This window comes from Glandiceps talaboti, chromosome 10, assembly GCF_964340395.1.
Source record: "Glandiceps talaboti chromosome 10, keGlaTala1.1, whole genome shotgun sequence".
NCBI classification, from domain to species: domain Eukaryota; kingdom Metazoa; phylum Hemichordata; class Enteropneusta; family Spengelidae; genus Glandiceps; species Glandiceps talaboti.
The window spans coordinates 18,320,504-18,333,816 of NC_135558.1; the positions used below are offsets into that span (position 1 = coordinate 18,320,504).

The window sequence follows — 13,313 nt, forward strand, 5'->3', positions numbered from 1 at the left end:
TAGAAGTAGCATATGTAGAGTTTGAGAAGTTAGATGTTCTTCAGAGGTTTTAAGGATGTAATTTACCATTTCATGTCAACATATTACATTCTCTCCAGACCACTGCAATGCAGCAACTTCCACTGTCCTTAGGATTGCCTCTGTTTGAAGTTGGTAAGGCCTACAAAAATAATTGTTTGGTTCCGGTTACCCTACCCCAGCTAGCTTTTCACTGCCGACCCTAAACTTCTTTTTACATATTCGAGAAAAAAATAACAAAATCGCAAGAATTGTGAAGTTTCATGAGAAATAGTGGATGCAGAAACTGCCATCAACTTTAAAAGACACTCTAAAACTAGCCAAAATTTTTTACACCTAATTTGCATATAGTGATGCCTATAGCACTATTGAACCTTATCAGTTCAGTTGTGCTAAAAAAGTTCAGATGCAACCAGTGCAGCTTAAAGCTTGTACAAGACATTTTAGATCTTGTAAAATCACTTAGTAGAGCCTCTTGTGGTGCTCAAACACACATACACACAAAATAAATATAATTAATCAATGAGTGACTTTATTCATTCACCATAATAATGTCAACATTTCAACTTAGCAATTCGTATTCCGAATTTCTTATGACAAATACGGCTGCCAATTGGTCATGATCGTGAAGGTCATGATATAAAGCCATGTGCATATATATGTGGACTATTAGTACTGTACATGTATCTGACATTTGTGCCAGGTTTGAAATTGGTCCATGCACATCAGTTGCACATGTGCACTTATGATGCTTTTTGGCAATTTGACCTTGAAAATAGAGGTCGAGGTCAAAGCCTCATTAGCTTTTTGGCCATTTGACCTTGAAAATAGAGGTCGAGGTCAAAGCCTCATTAGAAAGCACGTAATAGATAAGCTGAGCGTAGACACTTAAATGAGGTTTCTCTCTATAAAGCCTCTAGAGTTAGTGCCCGAAATATGAATTTTTACAAGAAATATGGCAGTAATTTGACCATAACTGCCAAGGTCATAAAAACAAAAGTACTGTACTTGATTTCCCTTGGCCCTCCCCCTGTAAGCACTGAACACTCTCTAGCTTCTTATCATAGGAGTAAACACAAATTCCTGATTTTGTACCTTTGACTAATCCTGAATGACAAATGAACCAACATATACCATTTATAAGATCAATATCTCAATTTATGTCATAGGTTTTTAATCAAGTTGCGTTCTTATGATGTTCAAGTACGGTTTGTATTAAGTCTTCAAGCCATTTATTCCAACAGGAAATGGAAATGGAAAAGGAGTGGAAATGAGACGTCTATGACTACTGCTCCAGACATGTATGGCAGTTTGAATTTCCCTTATCTGCATAGATTAGCCTTTTCACCATTTATACAAGCCAGTCACATATTCAGCGTGCTTTGAGTCAGGGCTCTACATTTTCATTTTTGGCTTTTCATTCAAGTGGTGTTTTCAGGTGAAGTAACAAGGTAGCCTTTACTGCCATGTAAATATTCAAAATAGGAAAGACATCAAAATTGTTATAAATTTTGAACTCAACAGTACGATGTAAGAAATGTGAATTTCCAAATTCTGTCTCCTCTGGAATACATTGTTCTGTTCTCTTAACCAACTGCTTCCAAACATGTGCTCTTGCTAAAAGAATAGTATTTTTTCCACAGATGGAAACGTTGTACAAAATATGATGATTATTGGTGTGGAAACGGGCGTGTTTTGCAGCTGCTACAAACTGGCAAACCATTTGTGGGTATGCTCCCTCCATTCCATATTTACAGACCTTATTCTGTAAGTGACAAAAAAAAGAAGTGGTTGACAACGTACACATTTCAAATATCATAAGTGGAACAGTCACACCATTGGGGTACTTTGATAAAAAGTAGTGTAAGAAAATAGCACTTAATTAAAGGACCAGTGAGTCCTGTAACCTGTTATCTCATTGCAGGTTTTATAGCAACATCTTCTATAAATTAACAAATTATATACCCCAAAACTAAGGTCTAACATTATCAGATAGGAACTGTGTGACACTCTTTAAAAGCCATCAATTTCATATTTTCATTTAGACTTCTAATGTAACATACTCAGTCTAACAGCATCATAACAGCTATTGTCTTAATCCAACCCAAATTTATTTGCAATGTGGGCCTCAACCATGGATTGGACATTTCACTTCAGTGTATGAATATCACACAAGAGTGCATATACATGTACATTTTGTATGTCCCTCTATGTAATACATCCCTTAGTATGGTTAACTATGGATGTATATCACAGAAGAGTATGTCTATGTAATACATCCCTTAGTATTGTTAACTATGGATGTATATCACACAAGAGTATGTCTATGTAATACATCCCTTAGTATTGTTAACTATGGATGTATATCACACAAGAGTATGTCTATGTAATACATCCCGTAGTATTTTTAACTATGGATGTATATCACACAAGAGTATGTCTATGTAATACATCCCTTAGTATTGTTAACTATGGATGTATATCACACAAGAGTATGTCTATGTAATACATCCCTTAGTATTGTTAACTATGGATGTATATCACACAAGAGTATGTCTATGTAATACATCCCTTAGTATTGTTAACAATGGATGTATATCACACAAGAGTATGTCTATGTAATACATCCCTTAGTATTGTTAACTATGGATGTATATCACACAAGAGTATGTCTATGTAATACATCCCTTAGTATTGTTAACAATGGATGTATATCACACAAGAGTATGTCTATGTACATGTAATACATCCCTTAGTATTGTTAACTATGGATGTATATCACACAAGAGTATGTCTATGTAATACATCCCTTAGTATTGTTAACAATGGATGTATATCACACAAGAGTATGTCTATGTACATGTAATACATCCCTTAGTATTGTTAACTATGGATGTATATCACACAAGAGTATGTCTATGTAATACATCCCTTAGTATTGTTAACTATGGATGTATATCACACAAGAGTATGTCTATGTAATACATCCCTTAGTATTGTTAACTATGGATGTATATCACACAGGAGTATGTCTATGTAATACACCCCTTAGTATGGTTAACCATGGATGTACAATACAATACAATACAATACATAAAACTACAATACAATACAATACAATACAATACAATACAATACAATACAATACAATATAATACAATACAATACAATACAATACAATACAATACACAGGTCAACTACAAACTGTTGTCTATATTATGTCCTTCTACAATGCAATATTTACCTTCAACAAGTCATTGAGAATGACATAGTCCCCGCTATAATTGGGTTTTAAGGAATTATCACTACTCTGATCACGCAACAACATTTGTCAGGGGTAGGTAACAAATATTAGTCTAGAGCACGATCGATATAGCGACAAGTACAAATATAAAAGTTGCGGGAAAATTCTACATAGTACCTGGTACAAGTCGTTTAGTTACAAGCAAAGTCTATATTGCGACGAACACAAAGTCCTGATTTTCCCACCGTCCATTGCGTATTCAACATGGCGGCAAGTAAGATCGACAATCCTGATGGTAAGAATCAGTCGATTTCTACTACTAAAAATCAATAAAAATAAAAAAAAATAAAAATCAATATACGTATGTACATGCATCGTATAGGGACGTGTGTTTAGAATAGGACATCCGTCGGTAGAAAAAGTTTTTCGCTAACTCCTCCAACAAACAGTGGAATCAATCAATGAAATTTTCCCTGTTGTTCTTCCAACCAATTCTTCCCAGAACGCACGCTATAGGAATACGTATTTTCGATTTTTAGTAGTAGAAATCGACTGATTCATACCATCAGGATTGTCGATCTTACTTGCCGCCATGTTGAATACGCAATGGACGGTGGGAAAATCAGGACTTTGTGTTCGTCGCAATATAGACTTTGCTTGTAACTAAACGACTTGTACCAGGTACTATGTAGAATTTTCCCGCAACTTTTATATTTGTACTTGTCGCTATATCGATCGTGCTCTAGACTAATATTTGTTACCTACCCCTGTTTGTGAACCTAAAACAAACAGACTTAGATATGTTGTGTGTGCTTCTTGGACATGGAATATGCCTCCAACAATAAAGGATTGGTTGGGTATGGGGGATCATATCACGATGAAAATGGAGTCTGAGTTATGGCTTTGTACATGGAAAATTCACAAACAAAATGGCTGGCAGGCAGCCATATTGGATCGTATCAGAATGAAAATGGATATGCGCATGTATGTCATAGAACACTGTCCTAATACCAACTTTGAATGAGATCTGTTCAAGCATGTCTGAGTTATGGCTTTGGACATGAAAATTCACAAACAAAATGGCTGCTAGGCGGCCATATTGGATCGTATCATGACAACAATGAATATGCACATGTATGTCATAGAACACTGTCCTAATACCAACTTTGAATGAGATCTGTTAAAGCATGTCTGAGTTATGGCTCTAGACAGGGAAAATTCGCAAACAAAATGGTTGCTAGGCGGCCATATTGGATCGTATCATAAAAAAAATTGACGTGCATATGTATGCCATAGTATGTTGCCCCTGTACCAAGTTTGAAAAAAATCGGTCCAGGCATCTCCAAGAAACAGCTGCGGATGGACGGACGGACGCACGCACGCACGGACAGACGGAACCCAATCCATAAGTCCCCATTCCGGACTTCGTCCGCGGGGACTAATAAGAGCCTACAATGTATTACTATGACACCTGTCATGTGTATTGTAATGCATAACATAGGGAAAAAATGTAACTTGGCTGATCATATCTACCAATGGTACCATATTGAGTGCACAGGTTTTGAGACATAGCAACACATGTATGTACAGACTAACTTTTAAAACTTTACAGAAAACCCACCTCTGACATTGTTAACACTTTGTAGTTATCCAACCACTCTTTTGCTATTGAAGGACCATCACGGATAACTCTAACTTCTAGATCATTTTCAGCAATGTTTGATACACCACACATATCAAATGTTCTCTTTGTAGCCTTTGTGAGTCTATAGACAGAAAAAGAGGTCCATGGTGAGTATTTCTTCCAACTACATTGTATATACTTTTAATTGCATTGTGAATTGGCAACTTTTAAACAAACATGCTCAAAACTTTACAACAAACTGTGACATACGTGATTTCACAAACAGATACATGTACCTCTGATAGGAAACACAAGACTTCACTATGATCGATCAAGTAAAGGGAAATAATGGCGAGGTCAATTTTATCTTAGTTACATTTCAAAGTGAGGAGCTTCGCATGGGTTCAAGCAGTGTGAAGTTTATATGTCCTAAGAAGATGAGGGAAGCAATTTACAGATATATCTTGGCACACAAGATATTGTGTAACAGAGAACAAGGATGATACAAATCCACAGGCACTTGTAGAAATTTGTTGGGGTTGAATGAACATTTTAGGCAAGCTCTGACTTGAATTTGATCAGTACTTTAAAGTGGCACAAGCTGAGTTTGTGAGCTTTTTACATTCACAAAACCCTGATTAAACTATTCAAATATGTTACTGTCATTGTATATGCATAGCAAACAAATATGTCATCGAATAATTTTATGTTATATCTTAATACCAGGTTTCAGTTCAGTCAATTGCAAGTGATAGCTAAATACAGAATACCATGAGTGAATTTTAAATGTGCTGCAAAAAGTACACCCCAAAATGTATTAAACTTGTTTCCCTTTAACTTGAAGTCCTGGTTTGCCTTACTCACCTTAATTTGTATAATTTAGTTGGGATTAACTCTTCAGAATTGAATAGTAAATTTACAATAGAGTTCATTAGGGCAGTTACTGTGTCTTTTTCTATTTTGTCCTTCTTACACTCAGATAACCACTCTGTGTATATTAATGATGCATCATCGAGGTACGTTTCCGGTACATCCTGAACACCCTATTCATGAAAAAAAAAGCAAAGGTATTCATTACAGCAAGAATTATTTGTTTAATATGAAATAATATCTTCAATCTAAATCCCCTAATTGTATATTTTGATTCAATTAAATTGAGAGTATCATTTTTGTATTTCATATTGGACCACAGACAATGGAGGTTATTGAATTCTTACAAATCTCTGAAGTTCAGGTCTCTCCATGCAATGTGCATTCTGTTGAGTTGGACTGAATTCTGTTTATTCAACAAACTCAAGAATTATTAACAACATATATTTGTCATGTGTGGTGTATTCTTAGTGATATGATCAGGTATTGAATCTCACTATACATGTATATATAAAGTGATGACAGTCACATCAAAGTCGTTCATATCATGCACAAAATGATTATTTCAAACACTGGTAATTATTATTTTATAACAAAAAAGGTTTATTAAGTTGGTAGATCAAAAATAATTTACAATTCGTTATATGGCGAAAAAAATATAATTGTGTATTTCCGATAATGTAAAAGTAAGATTTGACCATGTCTTTCCACCGGGGTAAATCTTTAGCAGAGGATGTGTAAATGTGGTGAGTATGAAACGAAGTGACACCTTTGACTTAATTTACCCCCAGTGATCTCCCCCCCCGGGGGTTGTAGAGTCAAAAGTGTCACTTCGTCTCGGGCTACCCCTTGACAGAGATGGTAGTTAGGTGGGTCACAGGTAGGGTAAAGGTTGGGTAAATTTGTCTTTTCGTATATATGGTAGGTAGGTTTGGATTTTATTTTATCTTTGTAATTGTTCTTAATTTCGAAAAATATTGCTTCGACCCAAAACCAAATCAAATGTTGGTCAGAATACGCCTTCTGTGGTAGTTTGATGAAATATGTACAAGCATCAATGGAGAAAGAGAACAGATGTGCATGAAGGTCAAGAAGACATATAATTCCTCATCTTTTTGTTTTAAATGTTACTTGCCAGGATGCATATTGGGAGATATATCCAACTGTTCACTTACCAGGATGCATAGTGGGAGATATGACCAATCATTCACTTACCAGGATGCATGTTGGGAGATATGACCAATCATTCACTTACCAGGATGCATAGTGGGAGATATGATAATTTGTTCTGTTACCAGGATGAGGAATATGTGTATCGGGGGAAATACTTACTAGGATGATGGCTTCCAAGTCACGTACGGTCAATGTTTTCACAGACACATTATCCGTTGCTTCTCTAATGGCCATTGCAATTTTACACATATATGACCCTGTAGATAAAATTTAGTATAAGCAGACCTTTAGTGTAAAATGATTGCATACCAACTTTACAGTCAGTTTTGAAAGAAGTATCACTAGAGGGCATCCCTGATTAGGGAAACTGAGGACTTTGTCTTTTTATATGGATGTAAGATGTGGTAGACATATAGGTGCAATCATTAAAACAGATGAAATAAAACAATAATACATCATAAATTAGTAGATCTTTTCAGACTGGTTGATATTTCCTTGAAGTTTGACCTTAAAACACTGGAAAATAGTGAGTTTTGCAATGTGGGCCTACAGGACTCAACCACTGCAATGCAAAGTAGCCTTCACTTCCTGTCTCCAAATAGCACGCCTAGCGTCTAAAGTATGCAATCTTTTGTCTTTCTCAAATCCAGGATCAAACCCCGGGGTCAAACACATTGTGTACTTCTTTTCCATTCATACTGGCAACTGTTTACTTGGAACTATACAAATCCTAAACGTTATTTTTCTCAAAAACTGTGAAAATGTGATGAAATTCCCACTTAGAAATTACCTGTGAGTTCTTTGAGTATCTCTTCTTTTATCGCTTCACTTACAGCTACAGCGCTCACTTCAGACTCGTTCTTCACGTCGTGTGGTTCGAACACTCCTGTTCCCAGAAGCCACTGCATAATAGGCTTCAGGCAAAAGTTTCTCAGACACCAATTACTTACTGAATTGTCAGGCAAATCGAGATGTTCCATGTTAATGGCATTTATAGGATCGGCGTCAATGTCCGGGAACTCGGAAGGATTCCAATGCAACACCACTGTTTGTTTTTCAGTCCAATCGGATGCATGAACCTTTTTGATATTATTAGCAAGACGAACGGGAAAATCCATATAGTTACACTGCTCAGAACCCATGCTAGCGGAGCTAAAACAAGTGCTGTGGGAACGAGTCGAACGTGGTGAGACATCCAAACCATTTCCACTGTGCTGCAGTGTGCGCTTTTGACTGAAGTATTCGAAAAAACCCTTGAATCTTTTAACTTGACGTGGGATGCGTAGACCACTCCGGGGTGGACAAATCTCGTCGAGATCTTCGATCGGGTCGGCGTCATCATTTTCTGCGGCTGTTATGCTCGATTCACTTTGATCCGAGGTATGTACATGTGTGTTGACAGACTCTAACCATGTCTGTACGTCCATATTTTAACTAAAAGTCCATGGCAATAGACCCAAAGCCGTACGAATGCGGAACATACTAATACACATCATTACACATGCACGGACCAACGTAAATACGCCCTCCCACGTCTTTTGCCTCGATCGCGGACTAAAATATTAGTAATCGTTGAGAAATATTGCACAAGAGTCATTATCCTTTTTTAGTGCTTGTAGTGGTTAAAGTGACATTCGTCGTACATTTTATTTATTTATTTATTTATTTATTTATTTATTTATTTATTTATTTTTTTTTATGTATGTATGTATGTATGTATGTATGTATGTATGTATGTATGTATGTATGTATGTATGTATGTATGTATGTATGTATGTATGTATAATAAATAAATAAATAAATGCATGCATGCATTTATTTAATGCATTTATTTATTTATTTATTTATTTATTTATTTATTTATTGAGTTTGTTTGTTTGTTTGTTTGTTTTTTGTTTGTTTGTTTGTTTGTTTGTTTGTTTGTTTGTTTGTTTGTTTGTTTGTTTCGTTCCTTCGTTCGTTGCTTGCTTACTTACTTATTAACACTAAGTATTATAATTTTCTAGTACTATATTTTGAAAGAAAATACCATACGAATTGGTGCTCTTCTAGAATTTATCATTTGCATGTTGTTTAGGCGATGAAAAATAAAAATTGTGTGGTTCCGGATACACTCAATGTTAGAATAGGTGGGGTAGGTAGATTTTTCATTTTATTTTATTATATATATGTGAGTGTCTAATTAAGCAATAACCCCCGCCGAAGGCGGGTATACACGAGATTTTGGTACAATTCGCGACATATAGCACGAGCCGAATGGCGAGTGCTATATGGAGCGAATTGTACCAAATTCGAGTGTATACCCGCCTTCGGTGGGGGTTATTGCTATTATATTATATCAAAATATGTGTCTATTTCTTCTAAATGTGATTCTGTGGTTATTTATATGCCTGAAAAGGCGAATTCACACGTACAGAAAAAGATCGTCGGTAATAGATCGTCGGGAACGAGCATATTTTGATGAGTGGATACGTTCATGTCGCCCCCACACACACGTAGTGACGTACTGCATGAACACAAACCGTACACTGCATTGCATTGCATTGATAAATTACTTTATTTACATCATATAATGCATAACGAAAACGCGTTGAAAACTAGCAACAAAGAAAACGGGGCAAGAGGTCAAAGAAAGTAACAATTTTGTTTGGATATTTACATAAGAACAATACAATCTTGTACACTTCTAAAAATAGATGTCTCGCCGTTGAATCAGTTGAATCCGCGGAGAAAGCTCGTGACAGTAAATCAGAGACGCGACGTTACACAGTCTACTTTAATTTAATGGTTACCAAATTGAACATTGACTTAACCTGAAAATGTACAGTTTTGAAATAATCCTGACGCACTTGACTGATGGTTAAACGTTAAATTGGTGTTGCTTGATTCAACGAGAGCAGGACGCTGAGACGGCTCGTTGCATGGGAGAACTTGTACCTTATCACAATATCAGCCATGGCCAGTGATGTTGAAGCCCCTGATCGATCGTTGCTTTCGATCGCAAGGTCATCGGTGGAATTATTTGGACTACTGTAACCCAAACTATTGTACAGGATACCTGACACACCTTTACTCTGAAGAAGTGTTAACTTATTGGTATAAGAACGAACACATTCTGCTTGTATGTACTATTCATATGCTAGTTTAGGGGCCCATTTTACCACTGCCAGCCGTGGTAAAATGGGATTTTACCACAGTTATTATCCAATCAGAATGGCACATAGTAGCATGATATAATATAATTCAGGTTTTCCATTGTTTTCCAAATGGGTCTCTGTGTTACTAAGGTTTATTTCATCCTATCAGATGTACAGCCATTATAGATTGGAAGAATAGTTATAGAGTGTCTTTTAAAATGATGGTAGTCGATTTTTTTTCTTGAATACGTAAACAAAAGTTCAGGGTCGGCAGTCAAAAGCTAGGTGGGGTCGGGTAACCTGATGAACCAAACAATTCTTTTTTTAGGCCTTAGCTAAAAGTCCACCATGAGCTAGGTGATGTTTGTGCTAGGTTGAAACGCTTGAAATTCAGATTTATGAACGCAAGTGGCAATACGCTCAACGCATCGATAATGTGTTGATTTTGAGACGTTTCAAACCTAGCAGGGTACCGGTTATTCTATCAGTCGCAATTAGTGCATTAGAATACTGTTCCCATGTTTATATGTTTAGTTTTCTTGTTTTTAATATTCAGTACTCCAAATTCCAGCAAAAGTTGTTGGTTTACGTTTAACCGTTCGAATGACAATTCACCCCATTAATGGTCTATCATTGAATTTTGTAAGGGTGGCCCTATTTTTTTTTTCATGTTTCACATTACTTTTAAATGGCAACTATAGGTTGGTCGATCGATTTAAAAAAATAATTAAAAAATCATATTATCCATCTTTCTCTGCATCTCCGTTTCCTCCTCTTTCTATCTTCTTTTTTTGTATTCCTGGTAACAAACCCTTTCCCTGAAGCTTCTGTACACAATTAAAGTGCATGTTCTCAGCCATGAATAACTTCCGACAGGAAAGAAATGATCTGTTCGTGAACAAGTGTTGTCGTCGCTGCCATGTCTGTAGATGACGTCGACAGTTTAGACACTTGCTTATTCTTGCAACAGAGGGCGCTATGTCGCAGGCGGGCGAAAATAAAAATATTGTATTTTTTTATTGTGTTGTCATATCTCAAAATTTGGATCGGTCGAGTAATGAAAAACAGAAAAAAATATGACCACCCTTGGGGATGATCGCACTGTGTCCCACAAGCCCGATAAACGAACATCGTTCACTTATGACAAATCCCCCTCCCCAAAAACGACTTTCACAAGTGCGTCACCACACGTTCATATATGATGTAAACCATAATGAAAACAATGGTCACACCACTACGATCAATCGCGATGCAATGTAAAAACGTATGGTAAACATGAAAGTTCCAACCTTACTAACCTGTTTACTGAGGTTACCGTGATGTAAACACATGGCAAAATACTACCGGAAACCCAGTATCTCATGTGCACATTACAGAAGTCAATGTTTATCTTTTTACATCTCAGTAGTAAATACAGAAGCTGTTATTGAAGACATGAACATTTTCGAAAGTTGATTAGGAGTGCGAAAATGAACTTTAGCTTTCGCATTGACGGCAGACCCCCCTAAACGAACGAAGATCCTTACTGAGTTTGATCAGTGACATTGTGTGACCGTCCCTTATATTTTATTCAAACCCTGAATGGGTTCGAACCCGGACCGCGGTGATAAGAGGCGACACCGGCAACCCAATCTGTGTTTTAAGGACTACAAATTAAAGCCGAGTTTTAAAAAAATATTCTGCTTTGCAGAGGTGTATATCTACATTCAATTAAATAATGATTTTGAATCACCAGATTTGACTCAAACTAATTTAGGTCCATTTTGATCCCTCGTTAGGACTTTTCTTAAATATTTCATGATCACGACTACGCCGAGTATACAAATAAAGTCTTACTGTAACATACTGTACATCAATAAACACACACATGCATTTCTAATTGGTCATTCATTTTACTATTTATTAAATTTGAAATAATTCATGCCATCAGAAAGGCAAAATGCATTTATGAAAATACATTTTTTATCAGCAAATATGTTATCTCTAAGATCAATACTGTCTGTATGTTCCTTCATTCAATCCTCCACTAATGAAGACATCCAGAACAAACCAGGCAGATCTAAATTAATGTGGTTTAATATTTTTGTCGATATTTTCACCACTTTTTAAATCCATCTATTTCACGTAGTTTGTATAATGTTAATGTCGATCGACAATGATTGACATCGTCTTCTTGTGTTGTGAGCACCGTTGAGGGCGTGATCGGGGTTTCCCCGTCATTTCAGTGTACGTATCAGTGGATTTACAAAACATTGGCATTGAGTAATATGGCAGGTTACAGTTTACTATGTTAATGTCAGTGAAAAACTGCAAGTACTATTTATTGGTTAACTCTTTAATAATAAGTACAATAAAAACGAAATTCAGTTTACCATTTCACTCATGGGACACGATATTTGCTTTACACATATTACTCGCGGACAGACAACAAAATAAACCCTCATAGATTTGTCGCTCACGTACGTATGGGGATGCAGATCAGAGGCGAGTAATTATGTTGTGTAGCAGTAAACAAGTGAACAGTTGAAATCATGAGAGGTGGACGCCACTACAGGAAAAATAAAATTATTTTTATAAACTTTGGATTCTGAAGAGTCATTTAATGATTTCACATCACATAAATTTCGCTCGGTTGCCAAGAAACACCAAATTGAAACTTTTTAAAATCTCAATTGTTGCCTTACGGGTCTTATCTTACATGCAAACCGAATATTCACTGACTTTATCTAAAGGAAATAAGCTGGAGTAATGAATATTTAGTGTGTATCTAATGAATAATCATGTCTGCTAAGACCCATATATGAGGCAATGGCGTTCCATGATCCACTGAAGGAACAATGGAAGTGAAACATGATTTCAATTTGGTGGTTTTTGGCAACCGATGTGAAGTGAACTGGTGAACTGACTCTGCAGAACACAAAATTTATGAAAATACATTTATTTCCTAGATAGAGTGGTGTTCAAGTTCCCCTTTAAGTCTCTGTAATCGTGTCAGCCTGCCTCAAATGCTCAAGTACAGGAATAGCAGCAATATAATGCTTGTCACTTTTGATTTATGTAAAGAATCCAGCTGTGCGTGTGTGTGTGTGTGTGTGTGTGCGTGCGTGGCATATTTGTTATTCTTAGTTGTAAATGTGTCTATCGTTATGTAAAAATCGTTGGGTCACACGAGTGAAAGACCAAAGCAACCCCATTTCAATGTAAATATTACCCACAATTCCCATCGTATAAAGCGTAATGGCTACTA

The 13,313-nt window shown here is 36.3% G+C and overlaps 1 protein-coding gene across 1 annotated transcript; it reads right to left on the reverse strand.

The window, feature by feature from the left end:
- Positions 1–554: 554 nt before the first annotated feature.
- Positions 555–8,059, reverse strand: LOC144441394 (uncharacterized). Its single transcript, XM_078130960.1, has 5 exons — positions 7,720–8,059; positions 7,089–7,186; positions 5,751–5,929; positions 4,884–5,028; positions 555–1,783 (listed from the first exon to the last, which is right to left on the reverse strand). Exons 1-5 carry the CDS (start codon positions 8,045–8,047, stop codon positions 1,436–1,438), a joined length of 1,098 nt encoding a protein of 365 aa, XP_077987086.1. The 5' UTR covers positions 8,048–8,059; the 3' UTR covers positions 555–1,435.
- Between the last annotated feature and the right edge of the window lie 5,254 nt (positions 8,060–13,313).

What these genes read in the sequence shown, in the direction of transcription:
- LOC144441394 (XM_078130960.1), bottom strand. Translation starts at nt 8,047, where the DNA reads ATGGATTTTCCCGTTCGTCTTGCTAATAATATCAAAAAGGTTCATGCA. An exon ending in GATACTCAAAGAACTCACAG is followed by an intron (nt 7,187 to 7,719) that starts GTAATTTCTAAG and finishes TTTTATCTACAG; the next exon opens with GGTCATATATGTGTAAAATT. An exon ending in ACTTGGAAGCCATCATCCTA is followed by an intron (nt 5,930 to 7,088) that starts GTAAGTATTTCC and finishes TTTCATGAATAG; the next exon opens with GGTGTTCAGGATGTACCGGA.